Below are 22,647 nucleotides of genomic sequence, written 5' to 3' on the forward strand. Positions count from 1 at the left end.
AGTGCAAAGTGCAAAAATAAATGCAAATGTGAAAGACGAAAATCAAATAGGCAAAAATTGTCAAAAGTTCGAGCATTACGAAAAAAAAGTCTATTTGATTTTTGTCATTATTTTATTCTATGTAATTAAATGAAAAACAAAGACTGTTTAGGTATACCTCCAAGTTGGTAGCATTTGTTTTTCTGTGACCCAGTAATGGCTTTCTTTGGCAAATTCTTCTTCCTTTTCTCACGTATGGTGCGAGATTATCTAAATGTTTAAAAGTTTTAAAATTTAGTCCTAAATTTGAAACAAATTTTTGACATTTGTTTTACATTCTATTCAATTTTATAGTAACCAAAATTTGGGTTTAAGATATTTAAATTTTCTCTTGATTGTTGATTTTTTCTTAGTTTTTAAATTACCAGACGCAATTCTATATTCATTTGACGACGTTTCGGCGCAAAGTCACACTTGTCTCATTCGTCAGTTAAGTCGCGTGTTTGATTTGCATTTGCGTGACCCAGCAACGTTGTTTTATTTAAACTTAATTTATGTCCTGTGCTTACATGTTGTGCTGGAGATGACGTTTTTTCTTTGGATGGCATTTCGATGCTCTTCTCGTCTTACCTGTATTATTCGATTGGTCTGTCCGATGTACGAGTCTTTGTTTTTCTATTCTGCACTTGTGCTTAGGAAACAATATCTAAATAGGTAAAATTTTGTTAAATTTTATATTGTAAATAAATATTTTTTGTTATATTAACTTTACTGATCATAGTATTAAAGCAATGTTTATATTAATTCCTTAATAATTCGACTGATTTTCGATGTATATAAGTACTTATATATTTTTATTATCTGGTTTTATTTACTAATGCTTATTCTATTTTGTTATATTATTATTAGCATCGACAAGCACTGCCAGGTGCGTGTGAAAATAAAAGTACCTGCTTCTAAAAACTTGTGTTTTTATTTACCTTGTAGAATAAGACGATTTTCAAAAGAGAAGTTTGTTCATATTTTTAAATTTTCATTTCGTATGAAGATTTAAGAAAGTAGAAGAAAATGTCTAATCATTAAAGGCATGCAAATCGTGTTGAACACAGACATATAATACAAGATATACTGACTGATGCAATACAATCGCGTTCCTCCAATACGACAGAGAAAACTGACGCAAAGAAGTCCCTCCATCTCTTTCTAATCGGCCGAGTTTATCGACAACGTCACCTTCCCATTGGTCATTTAAGTCACGTGGTCGATAAACCTGGCAAATTGGAAAGAGATGCAGGAACTGCTTTGCATATTATGTTTTCTCTGTCTCACTGGGGAACGGACTCGTATTGCAACAATTAGTCTATCAGAAAAAACTGAAGAGTATCAAATAAGGGAGCTAAAATTGAGGTTTTGGGAATATTTGTGATCCCGTTAACTCCATACAAAGAGTGGTAGAAACAAATGGATGTGGATATGTCAGGAAAGGCTGTAAGAAAAGCACTAAAAACACAACTTTCATCCCTATAAAATACAGATACTTTCTACGACGAGTTCTATCCTGACGATTTTGATAAAAAAAATACAGTTTTGTAAAGGAATATGATCAAATCAAGGCAATCCCTAATATTTACTTTTACTTTATTCTTTATGATCGCTACACATAATGTACAACTTACAGATATATATATATATATATATATATATATATATATATATATATATATATATATATATATATATATATATCGAGAAAAGGAGTACGACCGTCAATCCAAAATAAACTAAGGTACACTCGAAGAGTGGTGGGTTTTTCGGTCAAAGTGGAGAAATAAAAGACAAAGAAGGTGGCTACTTCATCTATTTATTGAAGACGTTTCGCTTTCTGCTCAGAAAGCATCATCAGTTCATCTAAAAAGAACAATATGAAACCAAACATCCATAGAGAAGTTAACAAAGTGTGTTACCTTACAAAGACATGTAGCAGTCAATGATGTTAAAAATATGAAAAAGCTTATGAAACTGGACATTTAGAGTTAAAGTTGTATAAAACAATTAATTGAAACTAGGTATAGTTTGCAATTTAACAAAATTAGCACAGCAAAAGAACATGTGATAAACATACATGTATATAAAAAAGTTGTTATAAAAACTTAAGTAAAAAACATTAAGGTTTATTTAAAGTGTAAAGAACTAGAAAGATCATGAGAATGCACTTCCAACAATTTATTTATAATCAATTAGATTTTAATTTTAACTTTAGGTAACATTATTAAGTTATTTAAGATTAATATAGTAATAAAGATAAAATGAAGTTACCAGTCTTAAGCTTACTGAATCTCGCAGGTAAATGAATTTACAAGTTTAACACCCACGCACACAACGTGAATAGATATGGCCTTGAGGTCAAAATGACAAAAACAGCAAGGCAAAATACCAACCTCTAATATAATAGGGCGGTATATTCAAAGAATGTGATAAATTTGGTTGACAACTTGTCGTTAAAAAGCCAAACAATGAAAGGAAAAGGTGGTTAAGATCACCATTTACCCTACAGTGATTGATCTGTTAACAAAGAACAAAGCATGCGAGGTCAATCCAAAATATCATATAATATAATATTAATGACGTCACTGGTTAGCCAGCCAACAGGTGAAGATTAATTCAACTTCCACAGTTCCAGATTCAAAACATTTGGAACTGTAATGAAAAAGATTCTATGAATCAATTTCAGTTTAAAATTTTATCAAACAAGTTAATCAAAAGGAACAATTACTTTAATTATGTAAAAGTGATATTGACAAATAGTTAATAAAATGTAAGTTGATAAATCTAAGTTCATAAGGAAAGAATAATTTATTTTATTTTATTTTTATTTAAATTTATTATAAGAAAATGTGATAAAAATTCCATTGTGGGACAAATTTTAAGTAAACAACATATTAAGCCTAATTCTGCAAAATTAATGCATGATAAATTTGGCTCAAATTACTAATGTCGGTTCTCTTATTAAGGGTATTTGGATGTTTTAATATTGAACACATTTCTAAAAACTGTCTTTTAACGAGATTGCGTTCAGTGCCAAGAATTTTAACTTCATTAAAGTTTACTTCGTGCTTAGTGTTAATAGCATGTTGGGCAAGAGCACAAGTATGTTTAGATAAATTAATATCACTGCGGTGTGTCGTAAGATACCCTCTCAGTGATCTCCCTGTCTGACCGATGTAACATGAGTCACACTCAGCACAAGGTATATGATATATTACATTAACTTGTTCCAGAAGGGACAGAGGTGTTTTAGTTTAAGGAAACAAATTCCTGACAGTCTTAGCATTCTTAATTGCAATTTTAACCGGTACGTTGTTATGTTTGTACAGTTTAACGAGTTTCTCAGTAACTTGAGGAAAATATGGTAACGATGAGTAATGGGTAGTTGGAGTCCCAAGTACAGTATTAGGCAGAACAGTGTTGTTAATTGAATTATTTGATATTATTCTAAGTTGGTCACCATTGGGTATGTCATTTAAAGAAGAACCATAGCTTTGAACGAAAAGGTATTTATTAATAAGGGAGGATGGATAGGAATTCTCAATCAGAATTTTTTTAAGTAATTGAAGGGATTCCCTTCGATTAATCGGATGTGTCAGTCTATTTAGCCTGCAGCTTAAAGCTTTAATAAGGTTTAATTTATATTTAAAGGGATGACAAGAGTGGTAGTTGAAAAACCTATTAGAGGCCATTGGTTTCCTGTACCAACTTGTAGTTAGGGTGTTATCTCCCATTCTAATGACACGCATATCTAGAAGGGAATACTATTTGTGTTGGAGTCCTCAAGTTCAACAGTGAACTGTAAATGAGGATCAAACTCATTGAATAAAGACAAGGTGGCCTGAATCTTGTCTGGAGGTAAGGCTAGTAATAAGTCATCAACATACCGTTTAATAAAAGGGATTTGGAAATCTAAAAGACCCAAACGGTCAGATACTAAATCATCCAGTACATAATTGACCAGGATGGGAGAGATTGGGCCTGAGCAGAAAGCGAAACGTCTTCAATAAATAGATGAAGTAGCCACCTTCTTTGTCTTTTATTTCTCCACTTTGACCGAAAAACCCACCACTCTTCGAGTGTACCTTAGTATATATATATATATATATATATATATATATATATATATATATATATATATATATATATATATATATATATATATATATATATATATATATATATATATATATATATATATATATATATATATATATATTCAGGGATTCTACAGTATTCACTGCCTTCCCTCGCTCAACCGTTTCCATCTCTCTGTGTTGTCCCATTCTCCATCGTTTAGGCCTCTCTTACTCATGGCGCCGTCTACTTCGTTCCTCCAGGATCGTCGGGGTCGTCCTCTTTTCCTCCTTCATATGGGGCTCCATTTGGTTATTCTCTTTATCCAGCTGTTGTCGCTAGTTCTTCTTGCATGTCCATATCACTTTAGTCTTTTTTGTTCTATATATGTTAGGATATCTGTTTCTATTGATGTTCTTTGCTTTATTTTGTCATTACTTCTCCTATCCATTCTTGTTACTCTGCAGAATCTTCGCAGGTATTCTATCCTTGTTGCTACTAACTTACTGCTGTTTTTCTTGTTAATAATCGAATTTTCAACCCCATATGTCATAATACTTCGTACTAATGTTTTATAAATCTGTGTTTTTGTCTTCATATTTAGGTGTCTATCCCACCATACTTAGTTAAGTTGTCGGATTGCTGTTCTTGTTTGTCCTAATCTGTGCTTAATTTCTTCCTCTGTTGGTCTGTTGTTGCCTTTTTTGAATTTATCCTTTCCTTTGATTGTTACGTTGTCGTCAATCTGTAGATCTTCTATGTCTTCTTCACTTGTAGATAGGTACTTTGTTTTTGCGATGTTGATATATAGGCCAGCCTTGGTATATTCTTCTTGTTTCTTCATTATGCAACTGAGGTCTTCTTGGACTTGTACAATCGCTACCTGATCGTCTGCAAAGCCTAACGTATATAGGTATTCGTTTCGTACCGGTACGATACCTTCGCATTTTCTTTTCCATGTAGTCAAGGCTTTCTCTAAGTATATTTTGAATAGGGTTAAAGGTGTGGGACAACCCTGCAAGAGCAGTGTTCCTCTGTAGTTTTCGCATCGTTTTCTATCTCCTTTGGAGTGGGAATACTAATCAAAAATAACTGGAAGTACAGGGTTAGACCATGGGAGCCAATCAACGAGATGATAATTAAAATGCATATAGACATATACGGTAAAGAGACAGTGATACACGGAGTATATGCACCAAAAGAAGATTCCCCGAGAGTAGCAAAAGAAAATTTCACGGAACAACTTCAACACCAAATAGAGCTAATCAAGAAGAACGTGAAGATAATAATAACAGAAGACCTGAACGGGGAGATTTGAAGTAGTGGGGAGATTTGGAGAGGATGAACAAAACGATAACGGAGAACGTCTGATTGAATTATGCGCAAATATTCAGACAGACTTCAGACATAAAAATATTCATAAAATATATTTATATGGATGCAAGAAACAGGAAAACTGAAATCGATAATAGACTACGTAATAGTTAAACAAGATACCAAAATAAAGATAAAATATGTGAGAGTCAGAAGAGGAGCAAAATGTGGAACTGACCATGTACAACTTATTTTAATTCAAATACACATTTTAAAAACTTAAAACTATATGTCACTTTATAACGTCATTTTGTGACAAAAATAATTTTTATGACTGGTGAAGTCGAATATGAAGAAATTAAAAAGAAAAGAGTTTTCGGCGAATTCAATGACTAAAGAAGAACTGCTGAAGTTCATTCAAACAACACAAGCAGACACAGATAATGAAAAACGTCAAAAAGATAGCCTCTTTAAAGAAAAAGAACAACTTAATGAATCCTTGCGGAGTTCACAAAAAGAACTACATGAGACGAAATTGGATATTGTAAATAAGAATCAAAAACTACAACAAATTACCGACGAACACGTAGATAATATTAATTTTTACAAAAACCAAATGACGGATCTTCAGTCTGACAATCAAAAACATTTAGTAAATATGAAAGAAAAAGCAAAAGCAGATCTTCAAAAAATTATGGAGGAATATACATCGAAAGAGAAGAAGTTGCTCCAAGATAACCACAATACAAAAATATTAATAGAGGAACAGGAAATAAAAAATAATAAGTGTATTGAGTCGTTTCGTAAGCATGTAAAAGCAGAAATAGAAGATGCTAAGGATAAAATCGAAAGAAGATTTAGAGAATCAGAAGCTAGATATGAGAAAAGATATGCAGAAATTAAAAGATTAATGGAATCGATAAATATGTAGTTCTATGTAAATAAACTAATAAAAATTGTTATTTTTTTGTCTGTATCTCTTTTGGTTAGTATTTGTATTATTTCTAATTGTTATCCCGTATTATCTATTTCTTCTTTATCTCTGTTAGCAACGTATCGGAAAAACTTTTTCATATTTCTATGTTGTTTTTCTTGTGTCACTAACACTTTTCCGACTTTTTAATAAATGCACTTTCTGCATTTTACCCTGCTTTTTTTATTTTTCGTAGGAGGACTTTCATTTTAAGTCAACGTTCTTTGCAAGTAAGACCTCATTCTTTTGAAACGTTTCTTCAATTTATTTTATTGTTGTTTATTGCATTGCGTTTGTTTTTTTGCGTTCTCTTTTTTTCTGGATGTATCATCAGCATCATCATCTTCATTTCCTTTGCCTTTATTTCTATGCAGGGTCAGCTTTCCTAATTGCATTTCTTCATAAGTTTCTACCATGGGTCCTACCTAAGCGTCTCCTCCCACGTCTTTTTTGGTCTTCCTCTCCTACTACTTCCAGAAACCCGCAGATCAGCAATTCTTCGTATTGGGTGATTAACGTCTTTACGTTAAATATGACCAAACTCTCTTAACCTATGCTCTCTCATCTTGGCTACAATTGGTGACACCCCTAATATATTCATTCTAATTTTATCCTTTTTTGTTACTCATGATGAAACATGCATTCATTGTTCCTCTTTCTTTTTAACTGCCCAACATTCAGTTCCATACATCATAGCTGGTCTTATAGCCGTTTTATAGAATTTTCCCTTCAGCTTCATTGGAATTTTCTGTCACACAACAGTCCTTCCCTCCACTTCAACCATCCAATCCTAATTATATTGCATGCGTCTCCATCTATTCCCCCATTACTCTGTAACACCTATACTAGATACTTAAAACTATTACTTTTTACAATAATTTCACCATCCAAATACACTAGTGGCCAAAATTCTGGAAACTTTTCAAAAATTTTAGTTTTGTTATCAGCATTTCTGTTTTTCACAAGACTTATGTTATTTATAAGTTTATCTATAATTTTATTACATCGTTTTATGCTTCTACTTAATATTTAACATCTATTTTAATGGGGAAAATCCTCTAAAAATTTAAAAATAAATAAAACAACAGCCGTTAGCTATTAGTAGATATATTTAAAAAAAATGGTACAATGATTATTATCAACAAAGTATTTGGTAGGATAACCTTTGTTTTTTAGGACAGACTCAATTCTGCGAGGCATGAAGTTGACGAGACGAGCCAAATCTTCTGGTGTAATAACTCTAAATCAGTTTTGAATAATGGATTCTATCAGTTCTCTCTTGTTACTTGGGTTTCGGAGTGATGCTAACACTTTCAGCCTTGACCATAAATTTTCTATTGGATTTAGATCGGGACTATTTCCAGGCCAAGGCAGAACAATTACATCATGGTTTCTCAACCATTCCATGGAAGTCTTAGCCGTATGACAAGGCGCTCCATCCTGCTGGAAGATGCATTGTTGGGCATCCCCACAAATCTCTGATAGTCGGCAGCAGTTTGGCTTGCAGTATCTCTTCCTGATATTTTTTTGCATTAATATTGCCCTCTATTACTGCTAAACGCCCAACTCCATTAGTGGTCATGCAAGCCCATACCATGACACTCATAGGATGCTTCATAGTGACCATAGTACACTGGGGCAAAAGGTCTTCTCCCAAAATTACTTTACTCCATTGTTCTTCTGTCCACCCTCTGTGTGCCAAAGGCCAATCAATGCGTTTTTGCCTCTGTTTTTTGTTCAGGAACGGCTTCTTTCTAGGAATTCGTGCTCGCAATCCATTTTCACACACTTTCTTCTGATAGTGCGGTCCGATATTTGTAATCCAGTTGATTTGACAATACCGTTAATATCTTTTGCGGATCTGCGACGAAGCAATTAGCATTAAAAGGGTTCAATTAAAACACAGCAATACTTACATAGTTTATTTCTAAAATAAATAAATAATATACTAAAAACAACCGCGGAAAGGTAAAAAATAATATATAATAATAAACATACCACCGATGTAAAATTTAGAACGCTTGGTAAACAAAATATAACAATAAAGATGTAGTTCACCTCTCTAGAAGCAATATAACGCTCACACGTATTTATTCTTGTTTTACTAAAACAATAAATTATACAATCAAACTGATTTCTAATTATAACAAAATTCAAGAGTTTTTATTACTCGTTTCTAAATACAAAAATTATTTGTTTCAAAATGACAAATATCATTCAAACAAAAACACTATTTACTTCACTGAAGCTCCCTTAAATTATAAAAAGACTAACCCCAAATATTATCATCGACAAATGTAGAGAATAAAGAGAGAGGAGCGTATTCCTCTGAAATATCAATTCCTGATTGATCAATTAATTTTTTTTCTTTTTTTTTTGTAATTTCCAGTTATTTTTGAAAAAGCAGAGTGTTTAACCATAACCATAGTAATCATTTACTGCATCCGCTACGTTCAAAGAAGATACAGTTGTATAAATCGATTCCCACTTCAAAACCCAATAGAGGTTTTATTATTAGCGACCCGGTTTTGTGGCGAGCCGGCTGTTAAGTTGCCGAATGGAGCGAATTGAAGCTGAAAAGGTTGCCGGATATTTTTGGGAGAAACCTCGTATACTGATGTAGCATTCCTAGGTTAAAAAACTCGTATACGACTCATCTTTATGAAGAAACAAGATAATTCCTAGATCTGAAACTGCTCCCAATAACCCCCAATTGTCGTCGTATTATATAATAAAGTTAAACCATAATAGAAATAACCTTTTTGTAATTAAAGAATTAGAAAATTAGAATGTGCGGAGGTAAAAAAACCCAAATTGTATAAGAGATATCCAATATAATATAAATATTCGAAAAGTCTTCCGCGGTCAGTAAAATTGAACTTATATGTAAGTCCAATATTATTATAATAACTTATATCAAATTTACTCAGTTCCCGGCTTTAACCGCGTTGATTTTAGTTACTTTGAGCTTTTGATTCTCTCTTTGCAGTCTTCTTCGGTACTGGATCTTGATCTTTTTTAAACGAACCATCGTACAAAAATGCACTGAGATTGAGAAACATCCCGAGTGTCTCAATAAAACTCAACATGGTGAGTAATACATTAGCATTAACATGGAAATTAATTTTCAAAGACCGTTTTTTCAAACTATTCAAAGCAAAATCATCTACCACTGTCTCAAACACAGCGACCCACACGTAGAACCACCAAATAGAAGCCCCTAAATATAAGAGTCTTGAAGATTACTCCCGAAGGTTACGAGAAACACGAGAAAGTACTGAAAATTACTCTTAAATATTACGAGAAGCTATTGAGATCGCAAAACACACCGCGTGTATCAACAACAAATATGACGATAGTCTAATAGCACAAAGAGTGAATTACCACAAAGTCGGTTTATTAGTTTTCCAAACCAAAGCGAAATCTCCCTCTGTCAGTTTCGCACTAATGGTCACGCAATCATATTGATATTGACTCACCCTTAGAATCAGCAAATTGAAGTCTCTAAACATAAAAGTGTCGGGAATATTGTGAGAGGCAGTCGAGATTGAAAAACAACCAGCGTGTTTGAATAAAATCAAGATAGTCTATTAGTTTCAACCTGCAAGTCGCTCTTGAATTACCACAAAGTCCCTTCGCTATTGTTCCAAACAATTTAAATCAAATTCCTCTACCGCCGTCAGTGTCGTACTAATGCACATTCAAAAATAGTGACCTACTCTCTTAGAATCAGCAGATTGAAGCCCCTAAAAAAAAGTCATTGAGATCGAAAAACATCCCTCGTGCCTCAACATACTAGACAACCAATTTAGTAGCTTTAACACACTTAGAATCGCCGAATTGAAGCCTTCAAACATAAGAGAGTCCTGAAGATTATTCCCGAAGTTTACGGGGAGCATGAAGATTACTCCAAAATGTTAAGCGAGGTCATTGTGGTGCAAAACAGCGACCTACATTTACAGAATCCCCTAAATACAACGATAGTTTCAACGTGAAAATTACTCTTAAATTTTCACAATTTTTACTTTAATTCTCCAAATCAGTCAAAAACAAAGTCCGCCGATTTAAGCCCCTAATCATCGGAGACGCGTGAAGATTACGAGAAGCCATTGAGAACGGACAACACCCCGCGTGCCTAAACAAAATATAACAGCGAAAATATATTAGAATCAAGCTCAACGTTCACCCCGAGAACTGTGTACATTTGTTACTAGTTTTTACAACAATTTTAATCTTAGTTACATATCAAAAACTGACAGCGTTAAATAAGTTTGTGCAGATATTAATTTCTTACATAGGATTATATATACGTTGGCGATCCTACGAGACTAGTCCCACAAGCCTGGCAGGCTTTCATATTCTTTGGATTTACTAAAGTACATTGGCTACATTCAGCCCCTCCCACTTCAATAGGAGTTTCGTCTTTGAGGTTCCTACTTTTTCCGCACATCTCGCAAATGTCCTTCGCTAGTTCATTCAAAAAGGTACAAGTTTTACAAGTCCATTTAATACTGTCCTTGGGAGAATCATTCGTCGTGGGTTTCACTACCGGTTTTTTCTTAACTGTTCTGTCCTCTTTTTCTTTTGGTTTCTTTTCAACAGTCCTAGCCTGAATGGCCTTTTCTACAGTCGCAGGTTTTTCTCTAGGAAGAGTTTTGGTAGCTTCGAGAGCCTTTGGAGCTTTCTTGGGGGCGTCGTTTACTTTTAACGGTCTATCGTGAACGCTTAAGTGATTGAAAGCCTCGTCCAAATTTGTTTGTTTTACTTTTTTGTTCTCTTTGAGGATTTTGTTTGATACAGGACTAAGAACATCGCCCCTTTCGCCTAAATCTTTGTTGTATCCTTGACTTTCAAGGTTTTTATAAACATAATCCCAATCTTCCAGCTGGGAATCTTTCACTTCAACACCATTATTCATAGCGTCGTAGTCAATATCACTAGATTTTCTTGAATGCCTAGATCTATAGGAAGGATGGTCGACTGTGTCATACGCAGATGGAGAATTAGGTTCAACTTCTATTAACTTAGCTGTAGGAACAGCATAAATATTGTTTGGCTGAACAGGAATACTATAATAATCGTTTATACAAGGTTTTAAAACAGGAGAATTATAAGGTAAAGTATAAGCAGGGTAAGTTCGGGGATAATACCCATTCGCCAAATATTCTGGTTGTGGAGGTAGCCCAACGTGGTGGTGCGTGCTAGGAGGAGGAAAAGAATTATTCATAGGAATCAAGGGAGAAACTACAGGAACTGGTATTGCTTGGCATCGGACTGAGCCGTACGGATTCGATCCTTGGGAAAGGCTTCTGTTGTGTTCTTGATATTGTCGCTGGTGATGCCTGCATTTAAGTGCATTTGAGCATTTCTCTGGACTACAGATGTGGGTTCTCCGGAATTCTACCACTTCAAACCATGAAATTTTGAACGTTTTTCCAACTTCTTCCCATATTAGCTTTAGAATCTAAAAATAATAAAAACTCTCTAAATATGAGAAAACATCTAGTTTTGAGAATTGTATTGAAATATTATTTAAAATAACTTCTTTATTTAGTCCCAAAATGTCCAAAAATACCAGGAGAACTGTGCAGAAAAAACAAAGAAAAGTACGGGCAGTAATACAGTCTGGTGGAACAACGGTTCAAAGAGGATGAGGTCGGAAGTCCGAAGCCTATTTAACAAAGCCAAAAGTAACCAAGACTGGGATGCCTACAGGTATGCTAACGCTATACAATAAAGAAATTCGGAAAGCTAAAAGGAATTCATGGAGAGAGTTTTGCGAGGAGATTACAGATATCCCGGCATGTTCTCGAATCCATAAAGTCCTGGCAAAGGATGGTGCTACAACGAAAGAAGTAGGATTCCTAAAGAAAGCTAATGGCAAATTTACGGACACCAAAGAGAAGAGTCATAGAGAACCGATAAACACGCAATAGGCAAACCAATATAGACCAAAGGCTGACTAGGCCAAGATCTACAGATTGGGAAATAACCACAGCAATCACAAGACCAAACAAAATTGGATGGGATATAAATAAGTTTCGGCCATATAAGTCTCCAGCGACAGATGGCATATATCCAATACTGTTGCATATGGGAATTAGAGGTATTGATATCATACCTATGCAAGCTCCTCAAAGCCAGTTTAGCATGGAGGGTCGTACCGGAAATATGGCAAAAGGTTAAAGTCATATACTTGTCTAAGATAGGTAAAGTATCAGACCTAAAACCAAAGTCGTATAGACCGATAAGCCTATCTTCTTTTCTATTAAAAACGCTGGAAAGGCTTTTTGATAGGTACATTAGAGACGAAGTGCTAAAAGATAATCCTGTAAGCAATCGTCAATATGCATACCAACCTGGTAAATCTACGGACTGCGTTGGATGATCTAAATAGGCTTATCTCAAAGTCAATGGAAGACAAAGAGATGGCAATAACCGCTTTTTTAGATATAGAAGGGTATTTAATAATGTTACTACCAGCTCTTTGATAGGAGCATTGAGTAGACGAGGCGCACCTGCGGTAATATGCAGATGGATAAGGGCATCCCTGGAGAATAGGACAGTAATGTCCACACGGAGGAGTTCTGTTCCCTCTACTTTGGGCAACCTTGGTAGATGATCTCCTCAGAAATCTGTCCACAGAAGGCTTTTATTGTCTAGGATATGCTGACCATATAGCAATCGTTGTCTGGGGCAGGTTTGCTCAGGTGGTGTCTAAGTGAATGCAAGCAGCCCTAAATATAGTTGAAGACTGGTGTAAACAAGAGAGACTGATAGTCAATGCTCAGAAAATACAAATCATCAACTTCATCATAAAAACAGCATTATAAGGCCTAAAACCACCGGTGCTAGGAGGAACAGAGATTTCATTTGCCAAAGAAACAAAATACCTTCGGGTGTATTTTGATCATAGGCTTGCATGGAATACTCACATTCTGAAAACCACATAGAAAGCTACTATGTCCCTGGGCAGATGTAGAAGAATGTGCGGTAAGACTTAACCCCAAAATGACTCAATGGTTATACACAAGGGTTATTAGACCAATGATAAACTATGGCTCGGTGACGTGGTGGACAAAGACGTAGCAAGTGGAAGCAATAAGGCTGCTAGGTAATACACAACGTCTAGCATGCCTGTTTATTACAAGGGCCATAAAAACAACTCCTACTGCATCGTTGGAAGTCCTGCTGAATCTACCGCCACTTCATATCTTTATACAGGGCGAAGCCAGATCAGTGATGCAGATTAATTCCATAGTCAGCGACATATAAGCCAGATGCATGGTGCTGACAACAGACAGCTAATCGAGGAGCTAAAAGCCGATATTGTGAAGGGGCAACCTATCGATGCAACAGCTATGAGATATAGCTTTAACAATAAGTTCACAATTAAGATACCAGGCAGGGAAGATTAGAATAAAGGTGTACCCATACAAGGGGGGTGTGGGAGCCGGCATAGTAGGGACAAATCCAGGGATACATTTTCCGGTAAGTCTATCTAAGGATGTGACAGTTTTCCAGGCGGAAATAACGGAAATCCATCACTACGTGGAAGAAATAGAAAGGCAGGAAAGAACGTTCCGTTCAGTTGCCATCTTCACAGATAGTCAGCGCTTAAGGCATTCAATTGTGTAGAGGTCAATTCTAAGCTAGTATAGGATTGTGTATGTGCCCTAAATAAACTAGGAGACTGTAGCAAGGCTACGGTAGCCTGGGTACCGGGGCACGAGGGTCATAAGGGCAATGAAAAAGCAGATGAAATGGCCAAACAAGGCTCATCAATGCCATTCATTGGACAGGAACCCTTCTGCGGCGTTGCAAAGACAGTAACAAGAACGACTACAAGGAAGTGGGTAGCTCGCAAATCTCTGGAATGGTGGAGGAATTCACCAGGACAAAGACAGGCGAAACAGTTTATTACAGAACATTCGCCAAAATTTACGGCAGACCTAATAAGCAAAGACAGGAACACAGTCAAAGCCATAGAAGGTCTAACAGGGCACTGTAAGCTGAATAGACACTTGAAGCTGATGGGATTATCAGATGATGACCTGTGCAGATTCTGTCACCTCGAAGAAGAAACAGCAGAGCACATTCTATGTCAGTGTAACAGTCTGGCAAATGTGCAATTCTTTGCATTAGGAGAAGAAAATCCACCGGGAAACAGCTACATGGAAGGTACAGTCTAGAAGCTATTAGAGTTTTTAAAAAGGGTCAGGCTATAGAATGTTATCTAGGACTAGAGGACCACAATAGATCTTAAAAGGTCGTAATGGAATAGGTGGCCAAAAGGCCACCTCTCTAAATCTATCTATCTATCTAGTCACAAAATACAATAATTCTGTTAAATATATGTTGGTAGTTAGTGTAGGTTGGTTATAGTGTAATTATGAGTAATGTTAACTTCATATTTTGTAAATGAGCTAATGATAATGGTGATAAAAATTATAGCAAGTGAAAATAATAGTTTGATCAATTTTATCAGTAATTAATCTGCTATTACCTGTAAATCATACATTAAAAAGGCATACCTGACATTCCACATAAGCTATTAAGCAATCCCTTGACACAGCTGTGATTCTGTCGGGAGAAATGGGATCTTCGAGAATTAACAATCCGTCCCCGCGATATCTGTAACCCATAGCTTCGAACAGTTTCTCGGCTCCCACTAAGTTTGCTTCAACTTGATGCTTATAAAAACCACAGTAAGTCTGGAAACGATATATGAAATGTAAAAATACGATTCGAGAAGAAAAATGGGTTTTATATTTAAAAAAATGTAATACATTTCTCAATTAAGTCCAATATGTTGTTTAACATTTCTTAAATAATCGTGATCCGTCCCTGAACTTCGAGTATATGCTTTTTTACTATCAGTCTCTTGATGAATCTATTTATTGCACTAAATATCAAAGGAAATCATCAAGTCCTTGTATTATAGGAGTAAAATTGCTTGTACTGTTAACGAAAATATTATTTTAGAAGAGTCAAAAACTATTTTCGTATCAATTACTTTACATGAACTACAAAGGATAGAAAAAATAGCATGATCAAAACCAATTATTGTTCATCAATATGTTTATACCTTTAACTGTTTGTATTCCTTCCTCCAAGGTTGTGCAAGTAAATTTCCTGCATAAAGTTGTATAGCACTGAATCCCATGGCTGCTTTGTAAGCACTAAAATCTTTCTTGTGAGCTACAGATAACTCTAATACTTCCGCAGTTTCGTGAAAGCCGAATTTGTGGTAATGCCCAGAGACACATAGAAAATCGTAAATATATTCTAAAATAAAAAAAAAAGATGAGTAATCGTGTGAATTTTATGTTATTTATATATAAGGATTTCCCATTAGTCTACAAAAATATTTTTATGTGTAAATATACATAGCAAGTCATAGAAAGAGTAGGTAAATGGAGACACAAACGGTCTCCGATAGAGAAAACTCTCTGCAACTTCAACAATTTTAAAAGACCTTCAAGGTGACGAACAGCCTTTTTATTTAGATAATAATTGGACGGCGTTATGCATCACTAGACCAAGCCATATTCTCAAATTGTGGATTATGGCGCTTTCTGGTGGGAAATAGCATAAACTATCTACAGAATAAATCCCATTAGTCTGTTAGTAACGGTTAACCAGATATATTTAAAAATACCAAGTGCCTTTCTTCTTATTCTGGATTTTGAATAACTAGACCAAGCGACTAATTTTCTGTATTAGTTTCGCATCAGTAGACCAAGCGCTTCTTGCGAGCGTTTTAATGATTGTAAATGGAATATTTGGCAACATACGTACATTAACGTTGTTGATAGGCGTTTAGGTTAAGAAGTAGTGTCAGTTATTGCTTAAATTTTTCTATAAAATAACCTGTAACAAACCAAACCCCTGACGCTACGCCTATGGAGGGAGAAGCGCTCAGAAGATTTGATCTTCAAAAAAAAAAGCTGAAAAAAGATACTTGTAGTAGATGTGATTGTTTCGAATTAGAAATTAAAAATTGCACAGACAACGAAAAATTAAGCAAGTTAAAGAAAGAAAAAAATGTGCTGAAAATGCACAATCTAGAAGAAAGCTAGACATGAAGATGAGCAACCAGAAGTGAAAACCTTTTGTTTTGATTTAGAAAAAACTCTTCCCCTTCCGAGAATTCCAACAAGTATCGTATATTATAAGCGTCAATTATGTATTTACAACCTTGGTATCTATAGCGGCAAAGATAACAAAGGTCATTGTTATGTTTGGATAGAAGGTGAAGCTGGTCGAGGAGCCCAGGAAGTAGGCAGTTGTCTTAAGAAACACATTGAAGAAAATGTTACTTCTGCAAAACATGTAATTTTGTGGTCAGACTCTTGTGGCGGCCAAAACCGCAACATTAAAATAGTTTTGATTCTGAAAACGATTTTGGAAACTTATCCTACCACTGAAAAAATTAAATTACGCTATCTATTTCCTGGTCATAGTTTTTTACCCAATGATAGTGATTTTGGAGATATTGAAAATGCCCTAAAATTTCAACGTTTATATATCGTTGATGATTAAATAAACGTGATGAAAAAATCCCGTAAAAAGAAACCACTAGTAGTTCACAGAATGAAAAAAGAAGAATTCGTTGGAACAAAGAAGTTTTGAAGTTCACAAGAAACTTCAAAAAGGGCGGCCCATTGCAATGCAATCCGTAAGTATCCGCTTGATTCCTCTTTGGCCCGCAGGCAAGCCACTTTCTATGCCTAAGCTGAACGACTTAAGATCTTTAATGCACCTAATACCAAATGATGCAAAACCTCTGTATCGCTCCCTTTTCAGTAACAATACAGTGGAAGATGACCTTGACGGAATTGATGCAGACTTAGACTTTGACATACGAGATGAGTAATGTTTATTTACTATTTTCATAATATTCAGAAAATTGTACCTACTGTTAACACTGAGTTCAGGTTTTTTTGATTAATTTCTTAAGTAGTATAAAATATTCAAAACAACAACTTTTATTGTCATACCCAAAAAGAAATAAAAACGGGTGTGGCAGTCCAGTGGGACTGCCGGTAGAAGCTATACTTCTATACACGCATTCGCCGTTACAAATTTATATGGGAGTCAATCAGCACAATCATTACATATCTAATGCTATAGGTACGAGGGAGCAGAAAGAGAAAAATAATTAGGTATATAGGTATATGGTGCATCGTTTGCTGTATATAAACATTTGACCTGTAATAGGAGTATAGTAAATGAAGGATTGTATCAATATTTTAATGAAAATATATATTTTTATTTTCATATATGTATAAAAGGAGTTGAATGCAAAAAAAATTTTTTACACATACTCTGCAGTAAAATTCATTGTTTATTTTGTTATTAATATAAAAATTACAATACAATACACTGCAACATAATTCAATATAATAATACAATACAAATTAAAATGCAATATTCATAAGTATTTAAAACTGCCAATATACAAAACTTACTTTACGAAGATAAAAATAAAAAACCAACAACTCGGATTATGTTTTAAATTTTCATTTTATTTTAAAATTTAGCATTTTTGCGTATATTACATATATTTAATAACATTAACGTGAGGTTTTTAAATATTTCAAAAATAAAAAAGGAAATTCATATTGGGATTCGAACTCACGTACACCAGCGTATGAACTAAACACGTAAAAGATTTGCCAATTAGACATGATACTAATGGATTTCAAAATTGACAGTTCTCGGTAAAACAGTGATTATTTTGAAATACAAAAGCCTAAAATAATTATGAACATTTAATAAATAATACAAAACATATCACATAAATAATATTAATATATATTATATATATATATATATATATATATATATATATATATATATATATATATATAATATTATATTAATATAATTTATTTATAATATTAAATATATATACAAAAGGAACATTTTTATTCTCGAGAGAGGAAGAGAGAGAAAATATATCTTATGTCTCTCTCTTACTCATTATCTTACATATGTAATGGTTTCACAGATTCACTCCCGTGCAAATTTCCAACGCCGACCGTGCGTATGGAAGTATAACTTCAAAAATAGCTTGTGGCCTACTAATCACTCACTAAAGTTGACATTTTAGATACGCATCACTAGACCAAACGACCTCCATGTCGCTTGGTCTATTGATGTATAACACAATTACACAATGTGGCAAAAGTCGTAAGTCGACCAAAAGCCTTTTTATTTTTTATTCGTTTTTCTTTAACATTAGCAAGTTAGTATTTCGCACTTACAGAAAACATAAAAAACTGTCTTCGAAAACAAAAAATTACAACTAGTCTATTAAGTCCAATATCTCAAAATCAATTTTTGGCGCTTGGTCTAGTGATGCATAACGCCATCCAATTATCAATAAAGCTGATAAATTGTGCAACAAAATTAAATAAAATTAAGAAATATTGATTGTGGTATTATTTTGAAAAATTTATATACCTTATTTTTTTATATACTTTTCAAATTTTGCTGCTGAAGTCTGCTGCATGGAGCACATGTTGTACAAAGCATAAATGTTCTGCCCAGGTTAAAGTACTTTATCTGCCTTCTTTTTTTTACCTTTATAATCCAAAGCAAGCGGCAAGTTCAAATATTTTTGAAAAAGGGGAAATAAGACTTATAAGTCTACAATTCTTTAATATCTTAGGATCACCTTTTTTGTAGAGAGATCTCCCTTTTAATCTCTCCATACTGTTCATCATATTTGTTATTTGTATATCTTAGTACCAAAAGTATGCCAAATTTATTTTTAATGTTAAAAATTGTGTTTATATGGGTTTAAGCCACAATAGATTGTAATAAAAATTAATTTTTAACTATGACTATAACTTTGACATTTCGATTTCCACTCCAGAAATCATTTTTAACCAAAGCATGGCTTTTTCTACATCATAGTGGCCAAGTAAATCAAAAGACATAACTTCTAACAACTTTGGCGGTTATACACCCTTTTTAACACCATTCTTAAATAATCTTTTGTTAAAATCAATTTCCAGAGTGGGAATTATTATAAAAATTGCACTGTTTTTCTTGGGTAATTAATAAAATAATCACCACCATAAATATATCTGAAACATTGCCATTGTTTATTTACTTTACTGTTCCTTGTCATTGTTTACAGCTGCTGCAAATCGCATTGAAGTAGACTACATCTAAAAATGTCTTTATTATCAAAGCTAAAACATATTTTTCCATTATTAGACAGTAAGAATTTTCATTCAACAAGACCATGATCATCTGACAAATGATAGTTTATGTTAGTTGAAATATCGCCTGAATAATTTATATATGTCATCGTAACTATTGCTTTTCTTAAAAGCTGTTTCAATATTTTTCCTGTTATCAGATGATCTCCAGGAGCTGATTTAGCATTGATATTTTATATAAATCTTATCAATACAACTTCGTCTTGTCTTAGAAGTCCTGGTAACACTCTGTGTTAAAGGAAACATATTAAAAGAGCTTGATCTTGATAAAAAATCAATTTTAAAATTAATTTCAGTAGAACATTCAGATAAAACATTTTGAAACCATAGCTTTCTTGTCATGGGCTAGGGACAGAACCTATTGATCAGGGCAGTGGATTGCACAGATGTGTGAAAAAATAAAAACAAAAGAAAAGCAATGTAATGTAATGAAGGGACAGATCACGTGACCACACACTATGTGGATAGTAAAGGCAGCCCCATGGGTATTTCTTAATAAAAAAAAGTATTTGATTTGATGAGTAAAAACTGATCCAATTCGATTCAAAAACCATTCAAAATCTAGTGTAAATTTTAAATTTTTTTTGAAAAAAAAATATATTTTATTGGTTGTATGTGTGTTTGGTTGGAAACATGACTGAGGGTTACTAGATCCATTACCCTGAATAATTTTTATTAGTTTATAAGCAAAATAATATATTTTTTTTTTAATTCACCAGGTTCACCTAGTTAGCCATTTTGTTCTTTTTTCATTTATTAATTTTTTATTTTAATTATTATATTTATTTTAAATATTAAATTTAATTAAATTTTTAATTAATAATTTTTTGATTTAACATAAAATTTTATTTGGTACAAAATTTCGTTGCAAATAATAAAGCCTTTATCAATTTTTTCATACATATGATACTTTTCAAGAGATCTTTTGGGATAAGAAGTTCAGAAAGTGTTCTTTAACATAAATTTTTTTTTCCTAAAATTTATCACGATTTTTCCATCTGGAGCATATTGAAAATTTTAGTTGTAAACAACTTCCAGGAGACATTGCTACAAAAATCTAAGGTCAGGCTCATAGTAATCAACCTAAACAGATTTTGTCAAGGATCAAATATAGAGATTCAAATAGAGACTTCAACATTGAAATTCAAATATAAATGCAATATGTATTCATTTACATACTTTGAAACAAAATAATTCTAGTATATTTTTGTACCCTTTTGAACTATAGTACCTTTTCATTTTCACTTGTTGTTCTTTTCTTCAAAAGATAGTTTCTTTAATGTTTTTTAGAGTTTAATGAAATAGAAGAGCAAAGATTAAAGCCATTGTAAAGAAATATACTAACAGCAATAATAACCTGCACATATCTATAAAGTGTGTTGGCCACTGTGTAGTACCTTTGTAAATCATCTTTAATTAAGTTAATTAAAGATTACGATACAATCACTTCTCTTAGTTTTTAAGTATTTCAATACCAATCATGGAAATAATTACAGGTCAAACAGTACCTTCAAACCTCTGGCAAAAATGTTTTGGCCTATTTTGTATAGCAATTCATTATAACAATTGTAACACTTCTTTTACTCAATACCACCATGGTTTTCTACCTGATACATCAACACTTAGAAATTTATGTGTTTTTAATGAAGAAATTAAAATAGAGAAAGTTGGGGATTAATGAATGGGTGGAAAAATTGGACAAAATCAAAAATTATAGACTGTGAAGGGTATGTACAATATATTATATCCCTAGAAATGTATTATATATCCATCTATGCTAGGGATATATATAATACAAAATAAAGACAAAGAGAATGAACATGATGATATAACTATACTTCCTCGGTAAACAAAGTCAATTTTATTATATAGACTTTATGGATTGTAAGACCTAGTACAGTTATATTTGCTGTATCTTTTTGGCAACTTTATACCTTTAAAATAACTAAATTAACTTACCTAAATCGGTAGCTTAATAAATAGATTAAATCTTAATGTATGTAAGATTGTGTAAATAAAAAATCAGCTGCACATTTAACTTGTTCTAGTGATAATAAAATCAAGATATTTTATAAATTACTATTTCATTTATACCAAACTATTAAAGTTGTATGAGAAAATACCTACCTGGAAATAATTTGTAGATACCATAAATAATACCCTTACTCACCCTCTAGCCTATTTCTCTGCAGAATCTTCTCAGGACTCTCGTCCATTTCCAAGTATTTTAAATGGCATCGTTCTATTTCTTGCCATAACTCATTGTAACTGTTTTCTGGTAAACAGCAGCTCTCCATTATTACCATATTACTCACCCAAAAATTCACAGATACTTAGCTCTCTTTATCCGCAAACGGTATATTGAAAATATTGTCACTCGAAACGAGGTCAAATAATAATAAATAAAGAAATTTTAGAATCATTAAATAGTTCAAATATATTAATTTACTTTACGATTCGCCTAGATCCTGAAATAGAATCTGCACTTTTCTTCCTGACAGCATGACAGTAACCTCTTTTGTGAATCAAAACATTAAGATGTCATTATCGCTGTCAAAACAAATGTAATTCTTGGAAAATTAAAAAAGTGGGGGTTATATTTCGGTTTTTGAATAAAGACTCTTTCAAATCTATCAGAAACCAGCAATAGTCAAAAAATCAAATAATCATAAATTTAAAAAATGTAGCGACGTAGCTTATCCTACAAAATTGAACCCATTCACAACGGATTCACATTTCATTGAGACGTCTGTGATGAGATCATAAGAACTAAGCTAGAAAAAAAGGTTATTGAATTATCTTGAATAACTGAATATCCAAAATATTAATCCCACTCTGATGGAAATAGTGAATTTCCTGGAAATCTTTTTGTAATTTACTTTCAAAATAAAAATAACAAAAAGAATATGATTTTTTTTTAAAACCTATTATTTTTTATTAGAAAATTCTTGTATTTGGACGATAGACATTGAATTAGTGTAAAACTAAAGTGTTGCAAATTAAGAGATAACGGTAATTGTA

The 22,647-nt window shown here is 33.2% G+C and overlaps 1 protein-coding gene across 1 annotated transcript; it reads right to left on the bottom strand.

The window, feature by feature from the left end:
• Positions 1 to 8,297: 8,297 nt before the first annotated feature.
• tamo (PUB and ZnF_RBZ domain-containing protein tamozhennic) lies at positions 8,298 to 22,164 on the bottom strand. Its single transcript, XM_072535805.1, has 4 exons — positions 21,797 to 22,164; positions 15,477 to 15,676; positions 14,923 to 15,102; positions 8,298 to 11,852 (listed from the first exon to the last, which is right to left on the bottom strand). Exons 1-4 carry the CDS (start codon positions 21,930 to 21,932, stop codon positions 10,689 to 10,691), a joined length of 1,680 nt encoding a protein of 559 aa, XP_072391906.1. The 5' UTR covers positions 21,933 to 22,164; the 3' UTR covers positions 8,298 to 10,688.
• Positions 22,165 to 22,647: the final 483 nt, after the last annotated feature.

Source organism: Diabrotica undecimpunctata, chromosome 6 (genome assembly GCF_040954645.1).
Source record: "Diabrotica undecimpunctata isolate CICGRU chromosome 6, icDiaUnde3, whole genome shotgun sequence".
NCBI lineage: Eukaryota > Metazoa > Arthropoda > Insecta > Coleoptera > Chrysomelidae > Diabrotica > Diabrotica undecimpunctata.

What these genes read in the sequence shown, in the direction of transcription:
- tamo (XM_072535805.1), bottom strand. Translation starts at nt 21,932, where the DNA reads ATGGTAATAATGGAGAGCTGCTGTTTACCAGAAAACAGTTACAATGAG. An exon ending in AGGAATACAAACAGTTAAAG is followed by an intron (nt 15,103 to 15,476) that starts GTATAAACATAT and finishes TATCGTTTCCAG; the next exon opens with ACTTACTGTGGTTTTTATAA. An exon ending in TAGCTTATGTGGAATGTCAG is followed by an intron (nt 11,853 to 14,922) that starts GTATGCCTTTTT and finishes TATTATTTTTAG; the next exon opens with ATTCTAAAGCTAATATGGGA.